Source organism: Lactuca virosa, chromosome 7 (assembly GCF_052849685.1).
Source record: "Lactuca virosa cultivar CGN04683 chromosome 7, Lactuca_virosa_CGN04683_v6, whole genome shotgun sequence".
Classification (NCBI taxonomy): Eukaryota; Viridiplantae; Streptophyta; class Magnoliopsida; order Asterales; family Asteraceae; genus Lactuca; species Lactuca virosa.
In genome coordinates, this window is record NC_136432.1 from 10,354,792 (window position 1) to 10,380,802 (window position 26,011).

Here is a 26,011-nt window from a genome sequence, read left to right on the forward strand (position 1 = left end):
ATTTCTGCCAAAAGACTAAATACTAATAATATGTAATAAAAGGCGAGGGTTATGAAAAATTCAAACCAAAGTGAAAGAGTTGTTTGTGAACAAAAGCATAAAGATGAAGGGTCAATGTTGTAAGTTGGAGGACCAAAATTGATAAAAAAGGTGCGACTTTACTGTTAAAATCTTTCATAACTTTAATATATATATAATAATTTGGATAAAAGTATTTATATTTAAGTTTTAATAAGTACGTAACTTTTCTTATAAATATTACCTATACCATAATTATTTTGATACAAGCATATCTAAAGGGACACTTCCACTACCCCTCGTTCTATATTATATATTACTCTTATTCATCTTGTTCATTTATAGTTTGTGGTGAAGCTTTAAAAGACATACAAGCTCTCGAATTTCCTCAAAATCCCCACAAATTGTAAGTTCAAATTGTTATCTTTATTTATTTATATGTATACATTTTTATACCAGAAGCAATTCAAATTCTGTATATATAATTAGTTTTATCAACCTTTTTTTGTTTAGTGAGAGATTGACTACTTAATTACAATCTTCTTTCTTATACAAATACGTGTTTTCGATTACTGAAACTTCCATGTTCCTAGGTCTTTGTGAAAGCTCGTGTACACGCCTATTTAGTATTTACCTATAATTTCTTTTAATATTTTCACTGATGCATCAAAAACATTAACCACACATATATATCTTTTTTTTTTTTTTTTTTTTTACTTAAATACATAACGTGGATGAAAATAATTGATGTCTCACTACCACATAACAGTATTGAAGTGGAGATGTCACCTCAAACGACGACATTTTAGCGGAATGCATGAACGTTATTTTCATGGTTTGGAAAAAAAAAATCATAAAGAATATTCACATGGGTCTACATTGATATGGAGAGCACATATTCATTTAGATTTTCCACGGACCAAATAAAAAACTTTTAACTGTAAGAAAAAAAAAAGTTTTAGATAAAAATGCATCAATATCTTTTAATAGCTAACATAATAAAATATTCCGATGATTATTTAAAACAACAAAAGTCTAGTGATTGATGTGTACAATCTCATATATGATGTCTACGGTTTAAAACTAGGTTTAAAATTAGTATGAACAAAATAATATTAGTGGTCTATCATTTATCCCACGTGAAGAGTCTGGATCTGATTCGATGTGAGTATCTCGTTGCAATTTACCTCTAATTTTTATAGATAAAATGTTTATATCAAATAGTAATATGATAGCTTTTATATACTGAATTAGGATTAATATTGCCAAAAAAAAAACGATCAACTATCTATTCTAAATTTTTGATCAGATATTTGGGAGGGGATGGACGAACGCAGATGGGTTTATAGGGCAATTTGTTTTCTTAGGGTTAATGTTAAATCGCAAATGAGTAACATTTTTTTTTTATTATTATTTATAAAATATCATTGTTTCAGTAAGTACCATAAAAATATAAGAATTCTTTTGATTTTGTTCATTAAAAATTAATGAAATAATGGTATTTTCATAAACACAATTTTCAGTTGCTTATCTCACTACAACATTAACACCCTATGGCGACGACGAATTCGGGCTCTATACCAACGACAAGTCGTCGGCATAGGGTTAATCGCCACCGGTTAACTACCCTACACACCCAAAAATCCCAAATTTGTGGTAAAAATCATTACCAAACAACAATAAAAAACGAAATAGGGGTAGAAACAACCTTGGATAGGGTTAATCGCCGGTGATTTGAATTGGGATGCAATTTTCGTCACAGGAGAGTGTAAAAGAAAGAACAGTTGTCGCTGTGTGCAAATGAAGGACGCCTGCGTATCTTTTTTAGGGTAAACCCCTATGCCGACGACATGTCGTCGGTATAGGGTCCACATAAACGACGACGTTGCGTTTTTTGCTGAAATAAAAATATATATAAAAATTAAAAAACCTGTGCCGACGACTTGTCGTCGGGATAGCCTTCCCCAAAACTACGTCGTTCTGTTTTTCTGGCACATGGAATAAAAATAAATGGAAAATAGATTTTTTTGATACCTATACCGACGATATGTCGTCGGTATAGATTTTCAGATTACCGCGAACATTTTCGTCGTTCCCGCCAGACTTGTGGCGACGACTAGTCGTCGGGATAGGGTGACCTGTAGCGACGACTTTTGTCGTCGGGATAGATGTCGTCGGCATAGCTTAGTATTCTTGTAGCGTCTTCACGACTTCACGTGTCATTTCTTTATAAATCAATGATGTTTTATATGAAGAATAAACCAGTTTCTTACCCTTTTATAACATTAACTATTTTATGTTACTATAATTCATGATAATAAGTTTTTATAATACAACAACAAAAAAAAAAGACAAAACTTCAAAAATGGTCCCTGTGGTTTTCGAAAATATCAAGTTTAATCCTTAAGTTCAAAAAACCTCACAGATGGTCCCTGTGGTTTCAAAACTTTTAACAAACAGTCCCTTAGCCACATAAAAGGACTAATATGCCCTTTCTATTTCTTTTTAGAATTAATTTTACCTAATCCTATTTTAAAAAATAGAAAAACAAAATAAATAATTCATTGGGCCCACCTCCTCTCTCTCTCTCTCAACATAAAAAAACGCACATCGTCTTCTTCATCTGTTTGGGGATTTGGAGGAACGAACAAATCGGAAGCGATGAGAAGTTCTGATGGTGGTCATTCAAATCGCGAGGAGAGACAGAGTCGTCGATCTCCGGCGACCCTCTGAGGCTTTAACTTGCATCATCTCCGGTTGAGAGCTAAGGGAACAGGTCTCCGTCTTCGTCTGTTCGGAGAAGCTGAAATCACGAATGGAAGGCTGCGACCAGGAAGCTCCGATGGTGGAGTGTGGTTCTGCAGTAGTTAAGCAGTCACAAGGGGGGAAAAGGCGGAGGCGGCTATAATGGTGGAAGAGGGAAGAGCAGTCGTTTTTCCAATGAGCTCCTTCTCGGCTGATAGCTCACTCATCGGAGTTGTGGCTTCAAATCACCAACAGTAGGCGGAGAGAGGAGGTGCTGGAGGTGACGGAGAACCAAGTGAGGATGGCTGGGGAGTTGTAACAGCTCGCTAGTTTATCGGTTCTTCTTCCTCTCACTTTATCGAAGCCAAAATTGAGGACCACTGCAAACGAGGGGATGTTTTGAGTTGTTGATCGATAGGGAAGAATGAGGGAGGAAGGAGAGAAACTGAAACAGGGGCGGCAGCCTTGGTTCGTCGGATTCTTTCCTCACGAACACCCCCACCTGCTGTTGTTTTCCATTCTTGCTTCTCCCTTCTCGATCAGACGAGGATCGAAGAACCTCCCTCGATTTCCGCCTTCGCTCAATTTCTGCTGGTGTTATTGCTTTTAGGATTGATTGTCGGAGCAGGAGAGGGAAAAGGGGGGTTGTTGGTTGACAAACGGTGGGTAACGTTGGTGATTCACATTTGATACAGGTGGTTCTATGGCGGAGTAGTGGTGATGTTTAAAAATCATGCTGGGGCTATGAACTGATGTAAATGAAGTGCCCGTTTTTTTATCAGTCAAAGGGTGTTGGGGATTGAGTAGAAGAAGATGACAAAGACTTGAGAGAGAGAGAGAGAGAGAGAGAGAGAGAGAGAGAGAGAGAGAGAGAGAGAGAGAGAGAGAGAGAGAGAGAGAGAGAGAGAACAGGTGGGCCAAATGAATTATTTATTTTGTCTTTTTATTTTTTTTAAATAGGATTAGGTAAAATTAATTCTAAAAAGAAATAGAAAGGGTATATTAGTCTTTTTATATGGTTAATGGACTGTTTGTTAAAAGTTTTGAAACCACAGGAACCATCTGTGAGGTTTTTTGAACTTAGGGATTAAACTTGATATTTTCGAAAACCACAGAAACCATTTTTGAAGTTTTGTCAAAAAAAAAAAAATTATTCACCAACAAAAAAATAATATTAAAAAATCACACGTCAACAAAATTAATTATTTGTTTACATCCACGTCACTAAACATACACACATGCATCCACATTAAGAAAAAGTATAGATGTAATATCAACATTAATATGTAACAAGATACAATTCGTTGCTTCAGTTAGGTTTTTACGTACAGGATTTTAAAAATAAAAATAAATGTTTGAAACTAAAGGGATATTTGAAGGTTGGTTTTTTAGACATTAATCATTAAATGATTAGAAACGGTTTTGATTTTTTTTAATACGTGAAGTGGTTTCCACCGCCCACCGGCGACACGTATATTTCTCTGATGAGATTCCGATGGCAAATGTGGCACTGCTACTGAACTACTATACAAAATCCAGTTTGTTTCTATCTGAAATTTAACTTTGAATTTCGATGAAAATTTCCTTAAATATGAGGAAACAATTTGATTGTTACACATTTTCAGTCTTAATCGGAGGTTAGTTGTTGCTCTTAATTCGTTCATTTACGCTTTGATTTCTTCGTTCGACAACTGATTCTATTGCTTGATCAAACACAAATGAGTACAAGCTCAGTGTATTTAAATCAGAAAATAGTGACAAATCGTTACTTGTTTAGCTTTCATGCATTACAAGCTTATTAACTACATAAAAACAACTTCATCATCGGCTGCATAAATTGATTTGTTTGTGTTTGTACAGAAACTGTAAATTTTCTATGGTTTTGATCCATAAAATGGAATCACATTCATCGTTTGAATTTTACTAACATAGTTGATTGAATTTCTGAACCATATTCTGCTTTCTGTTGTAATTTGCAAATCCATTTTGGGCAAATTTGGGGAAGTGCTGTTTTCATGCATTAGAGAGTTGTAATCTATGGATTAATCTGTGTTTATATTCTACAGAAGACTGTAATTTGTGTGGTCAACAATGGTTGCATTTGGGAAAAAGTTGAAGGAATTGCAGATCCAAGAATGGAAAGGGTAACGTTCTTCCAACCAATAGGTCTAAGATGTGTTAGTTTGTAATATGACATTATGACATGATAGCTTGTGTATTTGTCTATCTATTTTCAGATATTATATTGAATACAAGTTACTAAAGAAGAAAGTAAAGCAATATGCTCAACAAAACGAGGTTGTAGTCCAGGATCGCGATTATGTTCTTCGTGATTTCTCTCGAATGCTTGATGAACAGGTGTACGTTATTTGTAATTTCTATTTTGATATTTTCTAACCTAGAAACCAAAAGAACTGGAATTTTACATAAATATACCAAGTTTTGATTTCTTCAAATGCTTGATGAGAATCTTGTGATTCAGATTGAGAAGATAGTTCTGTTCATATTAAGAAGACAAGGTCAACTCGCAACCAGGCTATCAGGTCTTGCTGATCATGGCGATGAGTCCCTTTCACATGGCCCACATCATGACTCGATTGTGGAACTAAGAGAAGGATATAGAGAAGTGGGAAGAGATCTTTTGAGGCTCTTGTTCTTTGTAGAAATGAATGCTATCGGTTTAAGAAAGATTCTTAAAAAGTTCGATAAGCGGTTTGGATATAAGTTCACTAATTACTATGTCAAAACTCGAGCAAATCATCCTTATTCTCAGCTACGACAAGTTTTTAAGCATGTGGTATAACACTAACACATACATTAAGGCCTCGTCTCTTATCTCTTACACATGACATGACATAACATAGAGCTTGTACTGTATTGTTTGACATGCATTGGACTGACAGTGATGTCAATGAGACAATAATTGCAACTTTTTGTTCCATCGAGAAAGGTGCAAAAAGGTTGAACATATCTCTCATATGTTCAAAAGACAAAAATAGCCCCAGAAAGTCTGTCATCCAAAATTGCAACTTTTTTGTCTCACCCAAAAAGGTAGCAACAAGGTTAATGCAAAAAGACAAAAGTAGCCATAAAAAGCTTGCCACCCAAAATTGCAACTCTTAGTCCCACACAAAAAGGTGGAACAAGGTTGAACAGAGGCTAATATCTCGTCTGTGCAAAAGACGATAATAGCCCTAAAAATCTTGCCATTCGAAATCACACCTTTTTTTTTTGTTAATGAGACATAAATTGCAACTTCTTTTCCCACTAAAAAAATGGAATGATGTTGAATAGAGAGTCGATCTTAACCTCTTGTTTGTGAAAAAGACAAAAACACCCCTAGAAAACTTTCCCAGCCTAGTCTGCAAAAAGACGAAAATGCCCATACATTACTACCATATGCTACCTACATGTACAGGGTATATCAGCAGTTGTTGGATCAATATCTCGGAATCTTGCTGATCTCAAAGATGATCACAGATACTATGCATCAATTTATGACCACCCGACTCTTCATATATCGGTATTTGTCAAAAAGTTTCTCCATTTTGTAAGTTTCATAAAAAATTTACAGTTTCATTTTTTATTTAATAAATTACAGGACCCTATCATTGAATCAATCGAAGCAGCTGAGAGTCGACTAATGAACTCAACAGATTTCCTTCAGTATTTGGGAAAGCATGCATTTATCATGCAAGATGAATTGCCATTCCCTTCATCAGAAGAGAAGAATACGAATGAAGGATATCATTTCATGTCACTTCTTTTGAACTTGGTGAATACATTTTTGTATATGGTGAACACATACATCATTGTGCCAACAGCAGATGACTACTCTCTCAGCCTTGGAGCTGCAGCCACTGTTTGTGGTGTTGTGATTGGATCAATGGCAGTTGCACAGGTCTTTTCTTCAGTTTATTTCAGTGCATGGTCTAATAAATCATACATCAAGCCTCTTATTTTCAGCAGCATTGTCCTTCTTATGGGGAATACTTTGTATGCCCTGGCTTATGATCTTGACTCCATATATGTTCTTCTTGTTGGACGCGTGTTTTGTGGGTAAGCCATCTATTTCTTCTAGGAAATTTGTCCTTTATCGTACAAAAATGATTTGTTTATTGTAACATTCTACTTTAGTTTCTTCCTATCACAACATTGTCCATCAAAAAATCTACCCAATTATAACAATGTCATCTCAACAGAATTTTCTTTTAACAACTATAACAAAAAAACTGAAAATATAAAAAAATTGTAAACCACATCATCTGGATGGCCCATATAGCATAATAAGAAATTAAAGCAGGATACTATAATACACACACATATATGAAAGTACATTGTTCTTTCTTGCATTTAGTTTTTTCTTGCTGTAAAGATCATCTTTAAAGTTATTTTTTCAAAACTTGAAGAAATCATATTAATTCGACATATTTTGCAACAAAAATTAGTCTTTTGACCTCAAAAGTCAATATAACTTAAAAGGTTAGCTGGTGTTAGACTGTGATTAGCATTTTTTTTTTAAATGTTTAAACGGTGTTATGTATAGCAATATACTTTAATTAACTTGTTTATTGTAGCATTCCACTTTCATTTCCACATTGTGCTTTAAAAGATATACAGAATCATAGCAATATCATGCAAATAAAAAGCAATTTTCACTGATACTGTAAGAAAAAAACTGAAAGGATAATGCTATAAATGGGATTTTTCAAAGTACAATGCCTTAATAAGAAACAGTTTGAAAGTACAATGATCTAATAGAAAGTAAGATGCCATAATAGACAAATATATGAAAGTTTTACACTGTAAAGATGAAATATTTTTTAAAACTTGAAGAAATCACAGTGAATTGACTTTATTTTGACCTTGAAAGTCAAAATAGTTGAAGAGTTTGACGAGTGGAATTGGTTGTTTGTTAGATTGGGATCAGCAAGGGCTGTAAACAGGCGTTATATTAGTGATTGTGTGCCTCCAAAACTAAGAATGAAAGCATCTGCTGGTTTTGTGAGTGCTGGTGCACTCGGAATGGCTTGTGGGCCCGCTCTTGCTTGTCTATTTCAAAGGAAATTCAAGATCTTTAAACTCACCTTCAATGAAGATACTTTACCTGGATGGTTCATGGCATTTGCATGGTTCATCTATTTGCTTTGGCTATGGTTGTCTTTCAGAGAGCCTCTACTTGAGAAAGAAGAGATCATCGTGCAACACGTAGCATCTGGTAATGTTGTTACAATATTGGTCAAATTGATGGAAATAGCAACGTACTCTAAATTGTACTCAACAGGTCACTAAACAGCTAATGTGTTTTCAGTTATACAATTGGGATCAAATATACTTGGCAAACCGGTATTAAATCCTACATGGCATCATTTGGAAAAAATTGTTCAAGTAGAGTTGACATAGCATGCATGAACAATGTTTAATGTAATTGAAAACACACTAGATGTTTAGTGATATATAAGTACAAATTAAAAATTGGGGACTTAAAAAACAAAAAGACAATAGTTAGTGGCTTATTAAGGGTCTGTTTGATAACCTCTGAATGGTTCGATTCAGAGATCACCTCTGAAACGGTCGACATTCAAAGCGTTTGATACAGCCTCTGAACGACGTGTAAATGGTTAAGGAACCCTACCATCTCTGAACCGTTAAAAGGTTAGCACTAAATGATTCAACTTTATTTCTTTACCCATAATAGTAAACATACTTAGCTTTGTTTACCAATTATGAAACGTAAGCACATTGCTATTATGGGTAAAAACTTACAAGTATGTGTCTATTATGGGTAAAAACCAAAGTGCATTGCCTATATTGATATCCCAATTAAAGTATATTTCTATTTTTTTTGTTACATATTCTATCATCTTATAATGCCACTCTGTACTTAAATAAACATGAACAAATTAGTAGCTTTATGCATGTTGTTGCTAGCAGATACCATTGTAGAAACTGGTGTCTTGGAGCCATTACTTTTGGGTTCAGAGAAAAATCAACAAGATGAAGATGAGCAACAAGAATGTGATGAATTATCCAAGGAAAGCCGTGAGCCTGTTACTTCTATAATGTCTGCATATCGGCTTCTTACTCCATCTGTCAAGGTATATATATAATATACCTTACCTTGTCTGTGCAAAAGACGTAAATACCCTCCTCATCATACAAAATATTAATACATTATACATATATATTGCATGTGAACAGGTTCAGTTGATTATATACTTCATGCTAAAATACGCGATGGAGATCTTACTTGCTGAATCAAGTGTCATCACATCTTATTATTTTATATGGTCAACAAACAAAGTTGCCATGTTTCTTGCTTGTCTTGGGTTGACTGTTCTTCCAGTCAGCATCTTTGTTGGAAGCTACATCAGCAACGTATTTGAAGAAAGGTAAAAACTTATAACTTCCCAAAATCAACATAAACTTATGGGTTTACGTTGTATATGTGTATACGTTTTTGTGATCATATATATGCAGACAAGTTTTGTTGGCTTCGGAGATAATGGTATGTTTGGGTATTGTTTTAAGTTTTCAAGTGATCATCCCTTACTCCGCACCCCAATATATTCTCTCGGCTATCCTCACATTCGTGTCTGCTGAAGTTCTCGAAGGTACATACATGACACAACATGTTGAATATTTGTTTTGCAAAAAATTAAGTTTTTATATTATCTTAAATAGAATAAATTTTAACTGTAGATAAATATTTTTTTAGTAAAGGTTCGATTGTTGATGGAGTATAAACAATTTGGAAAGTTTGGGTTGTATATTTGAACGAAAGTAAAAAATAGTTTTCTAATAAAAGTTTTTTTTTTTTTTTGTCCACGAGTGGTAGGGTGTTTGGGCCTTTGGGGTATATAATATGAGTAATCGAGTATCATGAAATTTGATATGTGATTTTTAGGTGTTAACTTGTCGTTACTATCTCGGGTGATGTCATCACGTCTATCTCGTGGGACATACAACGGGGGACTACTATCAACAGAAGCGGGGACACTAGCCCGAGTGGTTGCAGATGGGACAATTACAGTAGCAGGGTATTGGGGTATGAGTAAACTTTTGAATATCACTCTACTCCCTTCCCTCGTCATTTGCATCTCCACCATAATTGCCACCTTGTCAATTTACAACTCTCTTTATTAACCCATCAACCTTTATATTATGCCAGTCGGCAGTGGCGGGTCATATATAACAACCTTTCAAATTTCAATCATATCCTTTTTGTTGTAACTTGTAATTAAGTGTAAATAGTAAGATCTCAACTCTTGTTAACAAAAATAAACCATGTATGAATTATGATGTATGTAATATATATATATATATATATATATATATATATATATATATATATATATATATATATATATATCAGTTGCCTTTTGACTCTTGAGTGCTATGCAAATATTGACCTGGCCTTGTTTGACTATATGTAATGTAAATATGTAATTATATTATTATAACTTTTTGTTTCCATTGGGATGTTATAAGGCCCAGTGAGTGTGTGTGTGTGTGTGATTACACATAGTAACTAGTAAGACCGCCAATATAACGAGTGTGTACTAAGGATTTTTGCTTCTTATGATTTTACAACGTTTGTCATAAAGACATGTATAATTTTTAACCTCATAACGTATACCAAATCGAATATTGTTATTTGAGCTATGTGTTCAATCAACTTTAAATTAATAAAGTATGGAAAGAATTGTGGAATATAATTACCATTAATATTAACCAGTGAATTATATGCATACTTTTTTTTTAGCAAAAGTTAATCTTATCCTTGAAATGACTATTTCCAAAAAAAATCACATGCTACATCATTAACTTTTGGCCTTATTAAAGTGTTTTGGCCTTATTATAAGTGGCGTTTGTTTTGGAAAATGTAAAATGTCTTCTGTCTTTTTTTTCTATATATGAACCAAAAGTATTTTTCTATGTTTTTAATTTTCATAAAAAAATGTTTGTTTTTTAAAGTCTTCATAAAAAGGAATGGTGGTGGTGGATGTGTTGGGAGGAGGTGTTGTGGAAAAAAGATATCTAAATGTGGTTAGAACTTTAAAAATATTTTCCAAAATCAGAAGTTAATTTTTTGTTTTCTGAAAAAAAAAATCAAAAATATGTTTTTATATTTTTTGTCAACTGAAAAACAAACAATATTTTCCTCGAAGATTTTTCATCACCCAAATGTAAGAGGCTAAAAAGACCCTTTACCAAGAAAAACATCACCAAACTGGCCAATTGAACTTTAATATTTGTTGTTTGATGTAACTATGTTTATATTGTAGATATAATTTGTTTGATTCAACCTTATTTATGTTTTTATTTTAACTAAAAGCTATGAGTTCATTTATTTGACGGGTTAAAAATAAGTTACAATCTATGATGCATATTTCCATATTTTTTTGCAAAAATATTTTATGTAATGTCACACAAACAACTAGGTGTTTCATTAAAATACCTAGTTTTTGAAATTTTGATAAGTTAAGCTCATGCAATTTTTTAAAACATATCTAAAAAGTATGAAAACATATTAAGATTTTTCAAAAGCAAGCACACCAATTCGTATAGTATCATTTTTCGAATTTGCCGCTAAACTTTCAAGAATCCATCATTTTACGTCATTTTAACAATTTAATACAACGACAATGTCCCCAAACAAAATCAAAGACTTCTACAATTGCGTTAACGGTTAGATAGAACCCAATTCCTCTGTTTCTGAGCGAATCCCATCACATTTCTCGAATCGAAATCCGTTGTTTTTGTACGAATCCACCAAATCGCCAAGGTGATCTAACTCAGCAAACCCATCGTCTCCAAAAACAAAAAAATACAGAGTAAATGTCCATGATAGACATTTGTTATTCTGATCTCCTTCTCAAACTAATTTCACATCAAATTCGTCAAACCCCGCAACCAAACTCTCTCCCCGGTTCCCAATTTCTAGGGTTTCTGTAAAATATTTCAACAGAGAGATAGATAGAGAGAGCGAGATGGAAGAAATGGCCGGTAGAGATAATATGCCGGAAGGGACGATGCGAAATGTACTGGACCAAAAAACTCTGAAGTGGGTTTTCGTTGGTGGAAAGGGTGGTGTTGGAAAAACTACATGTAGCTCTATCCTTTCAATCCTTTTGGCTTCAGCCCGATCCTCTGTTCTCATAATCTCAACTGACCCAGCTCACAATCTCAGCGATGCGTTTCAACAGAGATTCACCAAGGCCCCTACATTGGTTAATGGGTTCACCAATTTGTATGCTATGGTTAGTCTTAGCTCCTCTAATTTTTTTTGGTTTTGGAATTTCTTGGGGTTGGTCTTGGTCAGTTCCTAAAAGTAAGTAACTTGTTTACATGATTGATGCAATTATGGGGATATATGGATGTTCGATTTGAAGTGATTATGTGATATCAGATAATCAATTATAATAGAACTTGGTAAATAGATAATAGGGTTGAATGTGTTAAATGCAAACCTATCATTTTTCTAAATTACAAAATGATGAAACCACGTTGCATGAAATGTATGTTGCTAGTATGCATAAAGAAAGTACGTTGCATAAAAATGAGAATTAATGGGCTTAAAGTAGGTTGCTATTCATGTGCCCTTTAACGTTTTGTTTTTAGGAGGTGGATCCCAATGTGGAGAATGAAGAAGAAGAAGGTTCAGATGCAATGGACGGTTTCCTTTCAGATTTAGCAAATTCAATTCCTGGAATCGATGAAGCTATGAGTTTTGCAGAGATGTTAAAGTAAGAGCCCTCCATTATAATTCAATAATAAAAAAAAAATGATAAACATCAAATAAACTACCAAGCAGACACCAGCCATTTACTTATAGACAGTTTATTCAGTTTAATTCTTACGTATACAACACTTTATTCACATACATCATCACCCATTCAGTCATTTTAACCATATATGACTTAATTAATGGGAAAGAGAAAGAAACTAGCCCTTAGAAGGTTTGACATTCAATTATGAAAGGAAGGAACCTTAAGTGGAATGTAGGCATTATGGTAATTTCGTATAAATTACAAGGGTATATATGTACAAGGTTAAAACTTTTAATATTTGTAAATTATAACCCAAGGTTGGTGCAAACAATGGACTACTCGGTGATAGTTTTTGATACTGCTCCCACGGGCCACACACTTCGGTTGTTGCAATTTCCATCAACATTGGAGAAAGGTCTTGACAGAATGATGAGCTTAAAGAGTAAATTCGGTGGCTTATTGGGTCAGGTATAAATAATTAAACTTTTAAATCAAAATTTAATGTTTTTTCTTCACTTAATTTGTTTAATGGCAGATGAGTCGGTTGTTTGGTGTTGGAGATGAGGTGGGTGAGGATGCAATTCTTGGAAAGCTTGAGGGTATGAAGGATGTGATTGAAAAAGTCAACCGACAATTCAAAGATCCGGTAAAAATTCAAAAAGTCAACCGACAATTCCAAATCAAAATGTTTGACCTTTTTTTTTTGTGATAGGATTTGACAACTTTCGTTTGCGTATGCATCCCTGAATTTCTGTCGTTATATGAGACAGAGAGATTGGTTCAGGAACTTACTAAATTTGAGATAGATACACATAATATTATTATTAATCAGGTGCTTTTTGATGAAGAAGGTACATATGAATACAATGTTTAATTTTTATTTTGGGTAATAAGTTTTACTTTTAGGGTGTGTTGTTAATTGTACCTTTTTCTAATCATATTGCAGGTGTTGAATCCAGGTTGCTCAAAGCTAGAATGAAAATGCAAGGAAAATACCTGGATCAGTTCTACATGTTATATGATGATTTCCATATTACAAAATTGCCCTTGTTGGCAGAAGAGGTGTTGTTACTTTTCCTACTTTCTTTATATATAGTGTAGCCATAAATTTTCATTTTCACACCGGTTGGGTGCTACTCTTTTCTTACTAAAAGTCTAACGAAATGAGTAGTATATTCTCTATTGGGATATCTCTAGACAAATGATAAGTCTTCAAATTTCAGAAATTTTCTGTAAGCAAAATGACTGATCTGCCCTTAAAAAATAATTGTTTTTGAAGATCACACACTCTACGTGTTATACTCAATGTATTGATCTCTAGTTCTTTTTTTTTTTTTTTTTTTTTTTGGGATATCAGAACATAATGATATGGTTCCTAAGTTGGAAACTTTTATGCAAAAAGACTAATCCACCCTTGAAAATAACCGCTGTTGACCCCCCTTGATGTAAAATCTTGCACCAGTTCTCTCTCAATTTCTTAATCTTTAATGAAGTTTCAACTGTTACTCTTTCCTTTTTGGATAACCCGAGCATTATGTTTTCCAAGTAGGAAAGTTTTTGAGCAAAATGACTAATCCACCCTTGAAAATGATCAACATCGAGTCCATGATGAAATCACACATTCTACATGTCCACTCTAACTTATCGACTTCTTTGAAAGTCTCAAGCTTTACGCTTTCTTTGTGGGACATTCCAAGGTAAGTTGACATGTTTCTGAAGGTGGGATCTTATATTTAAGCAAAATGACGAATCTACCCTCAAAAATAATTACTGTTTACCCCTCGATAACATCACACATTCTACATATCTATCTATTTCTTGATCTTTTCCGAATGTCTCAACTGCTACTCATTTCTTACTAGTATTCTCCCTATCATTTTCCTCATTCGGAAACTGTTTTTAAGCAAAATGACGCATCTACCCTTGAAAACGAACCGTTAAAACAACCCCTAATAGATTACATTCGATATATCTTCTTTCAATTTCTTAGCTCTATGATTAATGCGGGGTTGTTTTAACGATATATTCTTTTGATCTAAGCAAAATGACTAATCTACCCTTGAAAATTTTGACTTTTAAAGATTCATTTGATCAATAATAGGTTTGTGGAGTGGAAGCTTTAAAAGCGTTTTCAAAGCACTTTAGACAACCATACGACCCTTCGATTACTCGAGGGACAGTAGAAGAGTTGGAGCTAAGAGTTTCAAGGCTACAAGGACAACTTAGAGATGTGGTATCAGAACTAGAAAAGGCCAAGAAAGGCAAACAAGTACTCTGAAAAGACTTTTCTATCCTTTTTTAAAGATATTTTTCCTTCTCATAAACATATATATTCAAATTTCTTTTCGTTTCTTCTCCCCAAAATTTTAGGTTAGATTACAATAATTAAAATCCCTTGTTTCTAAGTTGTAAGGTTTCTAACATACAAAAGGGTACATGTTTAATTTTATATATTTTATGGTACATGTTGTAAAACACCAATGTACCTTTTTATGGGGTACAAATTGAGTAAAAAAATAAAATTTAATTGAAGGTAAATATTTGTACACAACACAAAACCATATGTTCATGTATGAACATATGTATGTCACTAGTGACCCATGTTGATAATACATGTTCTTGTATGAACATATGTATGTCAGTTATGAACATGTCCATGTTCATAAATGAAAATGTTCATAGTCATTTTCATGCGGTTATGTGGTCCTTTAATTTGATTGTATGTTAAACATGCCCCCCTCAAATTATTTGCGAAGTTTTAATCATGCATCTTAACCGGAAAAAAAAACAATCAATGCGGGCTATGAAACAATGCAATTGTATCTGTTTTTACATCAGTGTGGTTTGATAGGAGTAAAGGTGGAAGATGATGAAAAATACTATAATATTCTTTAAGAAAATTTCGTGTACCACAATCAATGCTCCTTATATCTTAGGGCATCTACAATGCATTGAACTCCATAGAGTTTAATGAATTGTCACATCATTTTTTTTCATTCCATATAACTCTATCAATTTTTTTCTACAATGTATTGAACTCTACAAAATTCAATAGAAAATTATAAAAGCTAATTTATAGTATATATTTAAGAATTAAAAACTTTCCTTTTTTCATTAAAGAGTTCAATGGTTGAACTCCAATCCATTGAATGCCCAATGTGACATCTCACTATGATAGAGTTTAATCAATTGAATGACAAATAGATTTGTCACCTCATTCAACTCTCCCATTGAACGCACAATTGTGGATGCTCTTACAATGATTGCTAATATGTAAATACACCGATTGCAACTGAGAGTGTTGGATCTCAGATTTTCCGGGTCTCGATGAAGGTCTCGAACCCGACGATTTTAAGGAGATCTAAAACTTCGTACCTAAAATACAACACAACCTGTTCTTTGGGAACAGGTCGTGGGAGAACTCTATATGGTTAAATTAGTTGATGATTGTAATTCGAGTTTGATCAGTATGAGAGAGAGAGAGAGAGAGAGTTTTTTTAGCATACCTCGAGTTGTATGTTTTGAGATGTATATATAGTTGAGAATATCTTTACCTTGAGAGGAAGGTATATATTATGGTACACTTGTATTTGGATGGAGTATATATCCGACGACTGTTCCTTGGGAAGGAGCATAAAGTTGTACCTTTTTGTCTTGGAAAGGAGCAACCCGAATGGTTGAGGCTGAAACTAAATGGTCGAGGCCGAACCTGGTTGGCTGAGGCTGAACTTGAATGGTCGAGGATAAACCTGAATGACAGCTGTTGAGGCTGAACCTGAATGGCCTGATTGGCTGAGGCCGAACATGAATGGTCGATGCTGAACCTGATTGGTTGAGACTGAACTTTAATGACCGATGTCGAACCTGATTGGCTGAAGCTGAACCTGGATGACCGAGGCCGAACCTGATTGGCTGAGGCTGAACCTCAATGGCCGAGGCCGAACCTAATTGGCTAAGGCTAAACTTGAATGGCCGAGATCAGATAGCATCCACAATCCATAGATAGCATCCACAATCCATTGAATTTCTGAGAGAGAAAAAAATTAGAATTGATTTTTATCTAATAAAATATAGAAGGACCACTATAATTCCATTAAACTCTCTTTATAGAGTTGAATGATAATGGAAATCTCTCTCTCTCTCTCTCTCTCTCTCTCTCTCTCTCTCTCTCTCTCTCTCTCTCTCTCTCTCTCTCCTATTAAAACCCCATTGTGGATGCATATTATTGACACCTAAAGAGTTTCATACATACTTTAATCATTATATTACTCGTAAAGTTGTAATTACAAAAAGCATCATACCAGATGACCAAACAATATTCTTGTTACATCAAATATAACAAAGTAATACTATAAAAATACGATTATGTCCTTTGATTGATTTAATATTTCAAGATGACTGAAAAACAAAGTAAACAATGCTCAAGGATCTATTTGCTAGGGGTGTGTTCGACAACGAGCATTTGAAAACTTTTAACTTTTAACTATTAACTTTTAAAACACCTCAAATTAAATAAAAAGATTGAGTACGAGCTTAATACTTTTATTTTAAACAAAAACTCGTAATGCAAAAGCTACTTGAAGTAGCTTTTTGTAGGATGTCTAATCAGGTTGTGTCGTGTTTTTGTATCGGAGGATACGACGCGATAAATTTCTATATAATACGAACACAACACGAGATGATGTTATGTTTTATTTTTCTAGTACGAAACTACTCAATTAAAACACGTCATGATAAATATAACATTAAATAACTATAGTTTATTTAATTCATACTTAATTATACTGATACACAAAGGATTGGATTGAATGACCGATTACAACCACAAGAACACAAATAATAGAAAATATTTTATTAATCAAAATCAACTATTAAAACTCAAAGACGGCTAGCCCATTTATAATCAAACTAAAACCCTCATGTAACGTGCTTAAACATGAGAACACATGTAGGAAAAACAATACATGTTTATACCTTTCGCGTTTGATACTTTTGGTTTTCTTGCGCCAGGAGCTCCTCAATACAGTCCAGACGGGTCATGCATAGAAAGATTATAACCTCAAGATCTATCTATGGATGTGGTTCTTGTTTGTGGAAATAATCCCCCTTAGGGTTTGCATTGTATTCTCATCAGTATTTATACAAGATACAATATATAAGATACATAAAGGACCCTTATATTATACATGAATACGAAACCTACACTAAAATAGATAAATAAATAAATAGGTACATTAACACTCCCCCTCAGTTTGAGCAGGAGGTTCCCGAAGGTTTAAACTGTCACGAAAATCCAAAAATAGAGGTGTAGGTAGTCCTTTGGTGAAGATATTTGCAAACTGATGAGCCGAAGGAACATGCAACACGCGAACCTGACCAATGGCAGCACGTTCCCTAACCAAATGTAAGTCTATTTCCACATGTTTGGTTCTTTGGTGCTGAACTGGGTTAGAAGTTAAGTACATGGCACTCACATTGTCACAAAACACAACCATTGATCGAGTTAGAGGGCACGAAAGTTCAAAAAGGAGATTTTGGAGCCATGCGGTTTCAGCAACAACATTAGCTACCCCCCGATACTCAGCTACGACACTAGACCAAGAGACAACGTGTTGACGTTTGGAAGACTAAGAAATAAGATTATCACTAAGATAAACGCAAAACCCAGAGGTGGACCGACGTGTCGAGGGACAGCCAGCCCAGTCAGCATCAGAATAAGAAACCAAATGATCGACATGAGACGGAAGAATGAACAGACCATGATGAAGAGTACCCTGAAGATAACGCAAGATACGCTTAAGAGCTAGAAAGTGGGGTTCACGCGGATCATGCATGTACAAACATATTTTTTGAACTGCATAAGCAATATTTGGTCGAGTAAACGTCAGATACTGAAGTGCCCCGGCTAGACTTCTATATAGGGTCGGATCAGAAACCGGATTTCCCGAGGAAGAGAGTTTTGGTTTGGAGTCCGTAGGAGTGCTACACGGGTTGCAGGAGGTCATATCAGCTCGGGATAGAATCTCCTTGGCAAAGGCAGTCTGAGACAAGAACAGACTATCTGCAGAACGAGTAGCAGTAATGCCGAGAAAAAAAGACAGAGGACCTAAGTTCGTCATAGCAAACTCAAACAAGAGTCGAGTAATGACTCGCGTGATGAGGGATGGGCTAGAAGCCGTGAGAATGATATCATCCACATAAAGAAGGAGATATATGGTCTCTGAGGCACGGTGGAAAGTAAAAAGAGAGGTGTCCGAGCGACTACTAGTAAATACGAGCGAAGAGATATATACATCAAATCGGGTGGTACCATGCAGGGGGGGCTGTTTGAGACCATATAAGGCCTTATGTAGGCGACACACATGGTGTGGATGAGCTGGATGAACATAGCCCGATGGCTGTTTCATATAAACCTCTTCGGTCAAGTCACCATGAAGAAAGACATTTTTAACATCAAGTTGATAAATGGGCCAGTGACGGGAGACAGTAATACTGAGAACAGTACGAATGGTAGCATGTTTCACAACCGGACTAAAAGTGTCATCAAAATCTAGACCAGGTTGTTGAGAGAAACCTTGAGCAACTAATCGACCTTTGTAACGGTCAAGGTTACCATGAGAGTCAAATTTGTGACGGTATAGCCATCGACAACCAACAATGCTGGCATTGGGAGGACGAGGAACAAGATCCCATGTATTATTGTCGATGAGAGCCGACATTTCCGCATCCATAACTAGTTTCCAATTGGGATCAGTCATGGCCTGAGCTATGGATCTAGGGATAGGAGAGATGTCAGAAGTAGCAGAAAGATTGAGAATAGTTTGTGGTCGTAGAGAACCAGTACGAGATCGAGTAGTCATGTGATGACCAATAGGCGGGTTAGGAGAAGAAGGAGGAGGAAAAGGATGAGAAGTAGAAGGAGGAGGAGGAGGAGGAGAAATAGGAGTGGAATCCATGCGATCGGGTTGAGGGGGAACCGATGAGTATAAGAGAGAGGGAGGGGTGTCATCATCAGTAGAAAATTGTTGATAGTCAGAGTTGGAAGGGGCATGGTGAAAATCAGAGTAAGGAAAGTGATATTCATCGAATATGACATGACGGGATATGATGACACGCTGAGTGACAAGGTCTAGACATTTATGTCCCTTGTGGTATGGGGAGGGACCAAGATAGACACATGCAGTGGATCGTGGGGAGAGCTTGTGGGTAGAGGTGGAAGATGTGTTAGGATAACACAAGCATCCAAACACACAAAGATGATCATACTTTGGAAAGAAACCAAAAATAACTTCAAAGGGTATCTTAAAGGATAGAGTGGTGCTGGGAAGGAGATTCATAGTGTGAACAACTGTGAGGAGGGCTCCAGTCCAGAATTTAGGTGCAAGGGAAGCTTGGAAAACGAATGTGTGTATGATATTGTTTATGGTATGAATGGAACGTTCAGCTTTCCCATTTTGCAGATATGTGTATGGACATGAGAATCAAATTGTGATACCATTCGATTGAAGATAAGTGAGTAGCAAATGGTTGTTAAATTCTTTTCCATTGTCACATTGAAAGGCTTGTATGTCAGTTTTAAATTGGTTTTTGACATACATTCTAAAGTTGCAAAAAATAGTAAAAACTTTAGATTTGGCACGTAATGGAAAAACCCAGAAGAAATGAGATAAATCATCAAGAAACAATATATAATATTTAAAACCACTTAAACTGGGAATTAGAGAGGTCCATAAATCCGAATGAGTAAGTTCAAACACACGAGTAGTTTTAGACAAAGAGGAAGAAAAAGATAAGCGACAATGTTTTCCAAGTTGACAAGCATGACAAAGTGGAATTTTATTAGTACTACTAGAAATAAAATGACGCGACTACAAAAACTAGAGAATGTAGTGATTTATGAACATGGTTTGGCATGCATAATTAAAGAACACACAAGGAACACGGTGATTTCGGTGTTTAAGAGATGTATTTGAATATGTATGGTGTTACAAAAGTGATCTAGATCTAGTCTACATAAATAACACACACTTACACACTCAACTTTTACACCTCTCAAGCACACCTCTACATGTGGAATAAACCCACCTTATATAGAGGTGTTTACATGTCTCTCTCTCACACTCTATCTTATGAGTCATAAGGCTAATACACATTATGCAAGTGGGTCTACAAAAGTCAACACATTACAAAGTCATACATGGATAACTTTGTACCCCAACATTCTCCCCCTCAAAGTTAGGAATGGATGACACACTTCAAATCTTCCAAAATCAAGCAACTACGCGATCCGAGCCTCAAGGGTGACACATGTCGAAATGAACTTCAAATCTTCAATTCTTCCATGATTCTTCAATTTGGGCTCTAGGATGTGAGACCATACGAACCGAGCATCAACGAATGATTAAGAGCATCCCAAAATCCAATTAATCACCCAAAAGTTGAGCATAAAAACACACCTCGAAAATCTTCAATAAAACAAAACCCATTTCGAAAATAAATCACTTCCGAACTTCCAATCGCATCATTTCATAATCTTCAAAAATTCAAGGTCACTTCGGTCTCCAAATACGCGTAATATGAAAATTCAACGTCGAATTTCCATATAAATTTCTCCCCCTTTTCAAAAATTCAAGGTCACTTCGGAATTTTTCATGTCAAAACTCTCCCTTAACATGTGGCATAAACTTTGTGCTTTAATCCGGAAAATCCAAAAAATCTTCAATTTTTAGCTTCGTTCACGGATCGTCTTTGACAAATTTCTCAAAAATGGGTAGAAATTGTCAATTTCAAAATTCTGCAGTTACCCGGTGCGCCCAAAACAGCCAAAAATGTAAAACTATCCCCCTTTTTCGAAGCTGGGTAGAAAGTGTCAATTTGCATAAACTGCAGGGGCCTGAAATGCATTTTCTTCAATTTTTCAGCAAAATCAGTCCTTCTTCGAAACTGGGCAAAAACTGTCAAATTTTCGAAACTTCAATGTCTGATTTCGAATTTTTTTTTTTTTGCTTTTTGTCCCAAAATGTCGAAAAACACCCCAATTGTCGAAGTTGGTTATGTTGTGCCAAACTGTCGAAATTTCGGGGACTATTTTTGAAAATTCTTCATTCTTGTTCAAAACTAACAACATTGTCCAATCTTACGAAAAACTGCCAAAATAACAAAACTTTAAGGGCCATTTACGAACTTTTGACTTCTTCTTCTTCAATCACCTTTTAACGAAACTTCATCTTCACCATATGTATTCATCACTTCGTTAGAAATCCATAACCCATTCTAACAAAAAATTTTACAACACCATTTTATCGAAAACGAAGGCATGCGAAGCCGCTGAATCTCGTCTGAATCATTCAACCACTGAATCAAGATTTCGTTATTACAAATCTTCGTTAACATTGAATACCAATTCCTGTTGTGTGCAAACCAACTATCGACTCCAGTATTCTTCTTATGTCCACCAACAGGAAATCAAACCCATTCGACAGTTAGTTAAACCCAGTCAACCATTCATGATTCGTTCCCAATTCAAGTTGTGTTCGTCCCCAAATTATCGAAAATCAATTCATTGACTCCAAAACTGAATCGATATCAACATCCAAAATCATCGACAACATAGATGAGTTCATAGCCTTCCCCAACCATCGACTTTAACTTGCCAGCTTTCGTTCATAACACCAAAAACACGACTTTGACTTATCAACTCCAAATCGATCAGATAACGAAGCCATGGCAGCCAAACCAAATCATCTATCAATGATATGAACAATCGATCACCGTTCTTCAATCAATCATTCTTTGACTTTCGTTTTTCATCCATCCAAACCATCGATTCCTCTCATTTGATCCTTGACACCGATAGCTTCAAAATATTCGAAATCGTTCAGACTCCAGTTCGTCAATCGACATCGACTTCAAATCAAAAATCGATCATCCCAAGATAGCTAATTCAACATATCAAGTAACAAAATCGACTTTGATTCCTCCAAGACAGCCATTCGATTTTCAAAATCAGACAACCAATTTTCGACTTTAATATCACATCAATCTAGGTGAAATCGAAATTAACTTCCTAGATTGAAATCTATTTCAAAACCATTTGTTTCATTCGATTCCAGACTCAAATAAGAATCAATTTTGACCTTTTTACTCGTGTTTGACTTTTCATTCACACATCGACAATCTTCAAATCGATTTCACATGCCGACAAACACCAAACCCAGTTTTCTTCTATCAACAACATCATATTCATCGATAGCTCAAAATCAAAATCAAAATTAATATCAAGAAATTGATTAACATCTGATTTTGATTCTGATGTTCCAGTCGAAATCAATTTTAACCATCAAATATTAAGACTCGATCGAATCACAGCGAGAGAAAATGAAGACACATGAACTCCGATCTTGAAGAAAATCAAGAATGTACAACATATGTATGCGTATTGTACATAACGAAAAACTGTGAATGAGTATATCAAGTCAAAATAATGAAATGGGCTCACATAAAGAATGAATAATGAGATTGGAATTTGGACTCATGAAATGATGAACAGTATTCGATATTGTTTGGGCTCGAGTTTGGATTAGTGAACAATAACTGGACTAAAACTGAATTGAATCAAATAAAATTGATGAACAGTAACCAAATTTTGACATTAGGCTCCAAAATTGTTTTCAAAAATGATTTTGTATTTGGTTTGAATTTGATCTAAACAAAAATAATTGGATCAATCAATGAGGTTGAAACGGATTAGATCCAATGAATCAAAATGATCAAAAATCAAGAACGCAACGCACGAATTCAATGAAATTAAGAGAGATCATAGAAAGAGACTCACCAAAAATGCTCCAATTGTGACAAATTTTGCCAAACCGAGAGTCGTTCTTCAAAAAATCATGTTGATCTTCGAAGACCCGCTCTGATACCAAATGTAGTGATTTATGAACATGGTTTGGCATGCGGAATTAAAGAACACACAAGGAACACAGTGATTTTGGTGTTTAAGAGATGTATTCGAATATGTATGGTGTTACAAAAAGGGATCTAGATCTAGTCCACATAAATAACACACGCTTATAGACTCAACTTTTACACCTCTCAAGTACACCTTCATAAGTGGAATAAACTCACATTATATAGAGGTGTTTACATGTCTCTCTCTCACTCTCTATCTCATGAGTCATAAGGCTAATACACCACATGCAAGTGGGTCTACAAAAGTCAACACATTACAAAGTCATACATGGATAACTTTGTGCCCCAACAGAAGATCCTGGATGACCTAAGCAGCGATGCCAAGTGGGAAGAGATACTGCACTGAGAGCTCTGTCATGGACGGGAGGAACGGTAGACGGAGTGCACGGGTACAAATCACCAATACTGTCACATCGCTGAAGAAGCTCATCGGTGTCATGATCCTTTATAGAAAAACCAAAAGGATAAATAGAAACAAAAAACCGATTGTCAGTAGTAAAACGACGAACAGAAACAAGGTTTTTAATTATTTGATTTGACACAAGAACATTTTTAAGAAAGAATTTATTTTGAGAAAAAGGAAGAAAAGTTTGACCAATGTGAGATGCCAGAATAATTACACCGTTACCAACCATTATGGATTTAGAAGTACATGGTGTAAGAGAAAGCATACTACCTTGATTAAAATTCATGTGTGAGCTAGCTCTCGTGTCCATGTAGTGTTGATTATCAGGCGATGGTTGAATCGACATGGCTTGAAAAATAGATGATAAATCTATAGGTTGTTGTTGTGAAGCATAAAAATGTGATCCTTGTGTTGGAATTTGTCCCATGGGCTGTGGAAGAAAAGCTGTTGAATTTGGTCCAGGTGACACCGAAATGGGCTGCCCAAAAAACACAGCTTGCTGGTGAGATGGAGTTGGACCAGCGTTGGGCAGATGCTGAAGCAAAGGGGCCGGTTGTTGCTGAAGAAGATGGGCCGGTTGGGTCTGATGAGCAGGGAAGAAAACACCAACAGCATGGGGCTGTTGAGAGAGCCCAATAACCGAATTTTGCCAATTCCATGGAGCAGAAAAGTGATTTGTTGTTGGACTTTTACCATAAAAAAATTGAGATTGATGATTCTGAGCATTCTGACTTTGTGGTGGTCCCATAATTCCTGCAAATTGAGTGTTGTGACTTGAATTTGTGCCTGCAAGATGGTTAGTAGAAGCAGAAAAACTCGAATTACTCCCCCCTAGGTAGTGACCCGGTTATTATTACGATTTTTATTCCATTTATTTTTTGATTTCCCGGTTTGGTTGGAAACGGAATAAAGAGCGGTGGTGGTTGTGTTTGTCGGGTCATGCATAGGATCGTGATGTTCTTCGCGGTTTTCATGAACTAACAACATGTTTTTGGCCTCTAAAAAAGACGGGAAAGGTTTTGTATTCGTTATCACATCCACAATGCTTCGGTAGGAGGATGGGAGACCACGAAGTATTTGCATCACAAGTTCCAATTCAGAAATGTCAGAGTCGACATCCTGAAGGGTATCTGCGAGATGTTTGAGTGTATGACAATACTCATGAATGGAAGATGCACCTTTTTTTGTATTGCGAAATTATTCTTGTAGTTGGAGCATCCGTGACATCTTGTTATTAAGAAAGTACTCATGTAGATTATCCCACATGTCTTTAACGGTGCGGGAACAGTTGTAATGACTTGTAACACAGAAGGGTCACAAGTAGATTAGAACCAGGATTTCACCCTAGAGTCAATAGATGCCCAATCTTCATCATCTTTACAGGTTGGTTTGGATGTGCCAGTTATATCACCAAGAACTTTAGCACCTGTACAAATATCTTTGAAGAAACAACACCACAACTTGTATTTAGATCCATCAGAGTTTAAAACTGAATTGGTTATAAACATTGGTGACTGCATAAACAAGTTGTTGGGCAGTGGGAGCAATGGTGCTACTGGTGGAACTTGACGAGGTCATGATTAACTGAGAAAACAGTTAATAAACAGAAGTAAAAAGATGTACTAATAACTAGAAAACTGACCGTGAGAGAAGGAATTGTAGTATAACTACTTGTACGCACCACACTGTTGTGATTGGTGGTGAGGCAGCGGAAGGAGTATGGATTCTTGGTGGAAGGCGCAAAGTCAGAAGATGCAAGAAGGCAGCAGCAAGACGGAATCGATGACAAGAGGCTGATCGATTGTAGTTCTGCAGATGAAGGCCTGATGAGCGGGAGAAAAAAAATTGTGATTGCTAGGCTTTCATGCGCCGTACATCGTAAGAGCCTGATACCATGTTTGTGGAAATAATCCCCCTTAGGGTTTGCATTTTATTCTCATCAGTATTTATACAAGATACAATATATAAGATACACAAAGGACCTCTATACTATACATGAATACCAAACCTACACTAAAATAGATAAATAAATAAATAGGTTCATTAAGAGTTCTAACAAAATTAGTTTCGCTATTCAAAAAAAGTTAGCGGTGCAGTT

General features: G+C 35.5%; 2 protein-coding genes across 4 annotated transcripts; both read left to right on the forward strand.

The window, feature by feature from the left end:
• Window positions 1-298: 298 nt before the first annotated feature.
• Window positions 299-10,065, forward strand: LOC145126745 (SPX domain-containing membrane protein At4g22990-like). 3 transcript variants are annotated; one of them, XM_079062050.1, is made up of 11 exons: window positions 299-424; window positions 4,830-4,907; window positions 5,001-5,121; window positions 5,246-5,560; window positions 6,182-6,286; window positions 6,365-6,822; window positions 7,683-7,981; window positions 8,698-8,861; window positions 8,965-9,155; window positions 9,244-9,377; window positions 9,671-10,065. In XM_079062050.1, exons 2-11 carry the CDS (start codon window positions 4,855-4,857, stop codon window positions 9,907-9,909), a joined length of 2,079 nt encoding a protein of 692 aa, XP_078918176.1. In that variant the 5' UTR covers window positions 299-424; window positions 4,830-4,854; the 3' UTR covers window positions 9,910-10,065. The 3 variants fall into 3 exon arrangements, with proteins under 3 accessions (XP_078918176.1, XP_078918178.1, XP_078918177.1); XM_079062052.1 differs by having other exon boundaries at window positions 9,295-9,377; XM_079062051.1 differs by lacking the exon at window positions 299-424 and adding an exon at window positions 4,087-4,400.
• A 1,356-nt stretch (window positions 10,066-11,421) lies between these two features.
• Window positions 11,422-14,999, forward strand: LOC145125002 (ATPase GET3A-like). The gene is made up of 7 exons (XM_079060490.1): window positions 11,422-12,026; window positions 12,388-12,512; window positions 12,854-13,004; window positions 13,072-13,182; window positions 13,249-13,387; window positions 13,483-13,598; window positions 14,638-14,999. Exons 1-7 carry the CDS (start codon window positions 11,757-11,759, stop codon window positions 14,812-14,814), a joined length of 1,089 nt encoding a protein of 362 aa, XP_078916616.1. The 5' UTR covers window positions 11,422-11,756; the 3' UTR covers window positions 14,815-14,999.
• The last annotated feature ends 11,012 nt before the right edge of the window (window positions 15,000-26,011 follow it).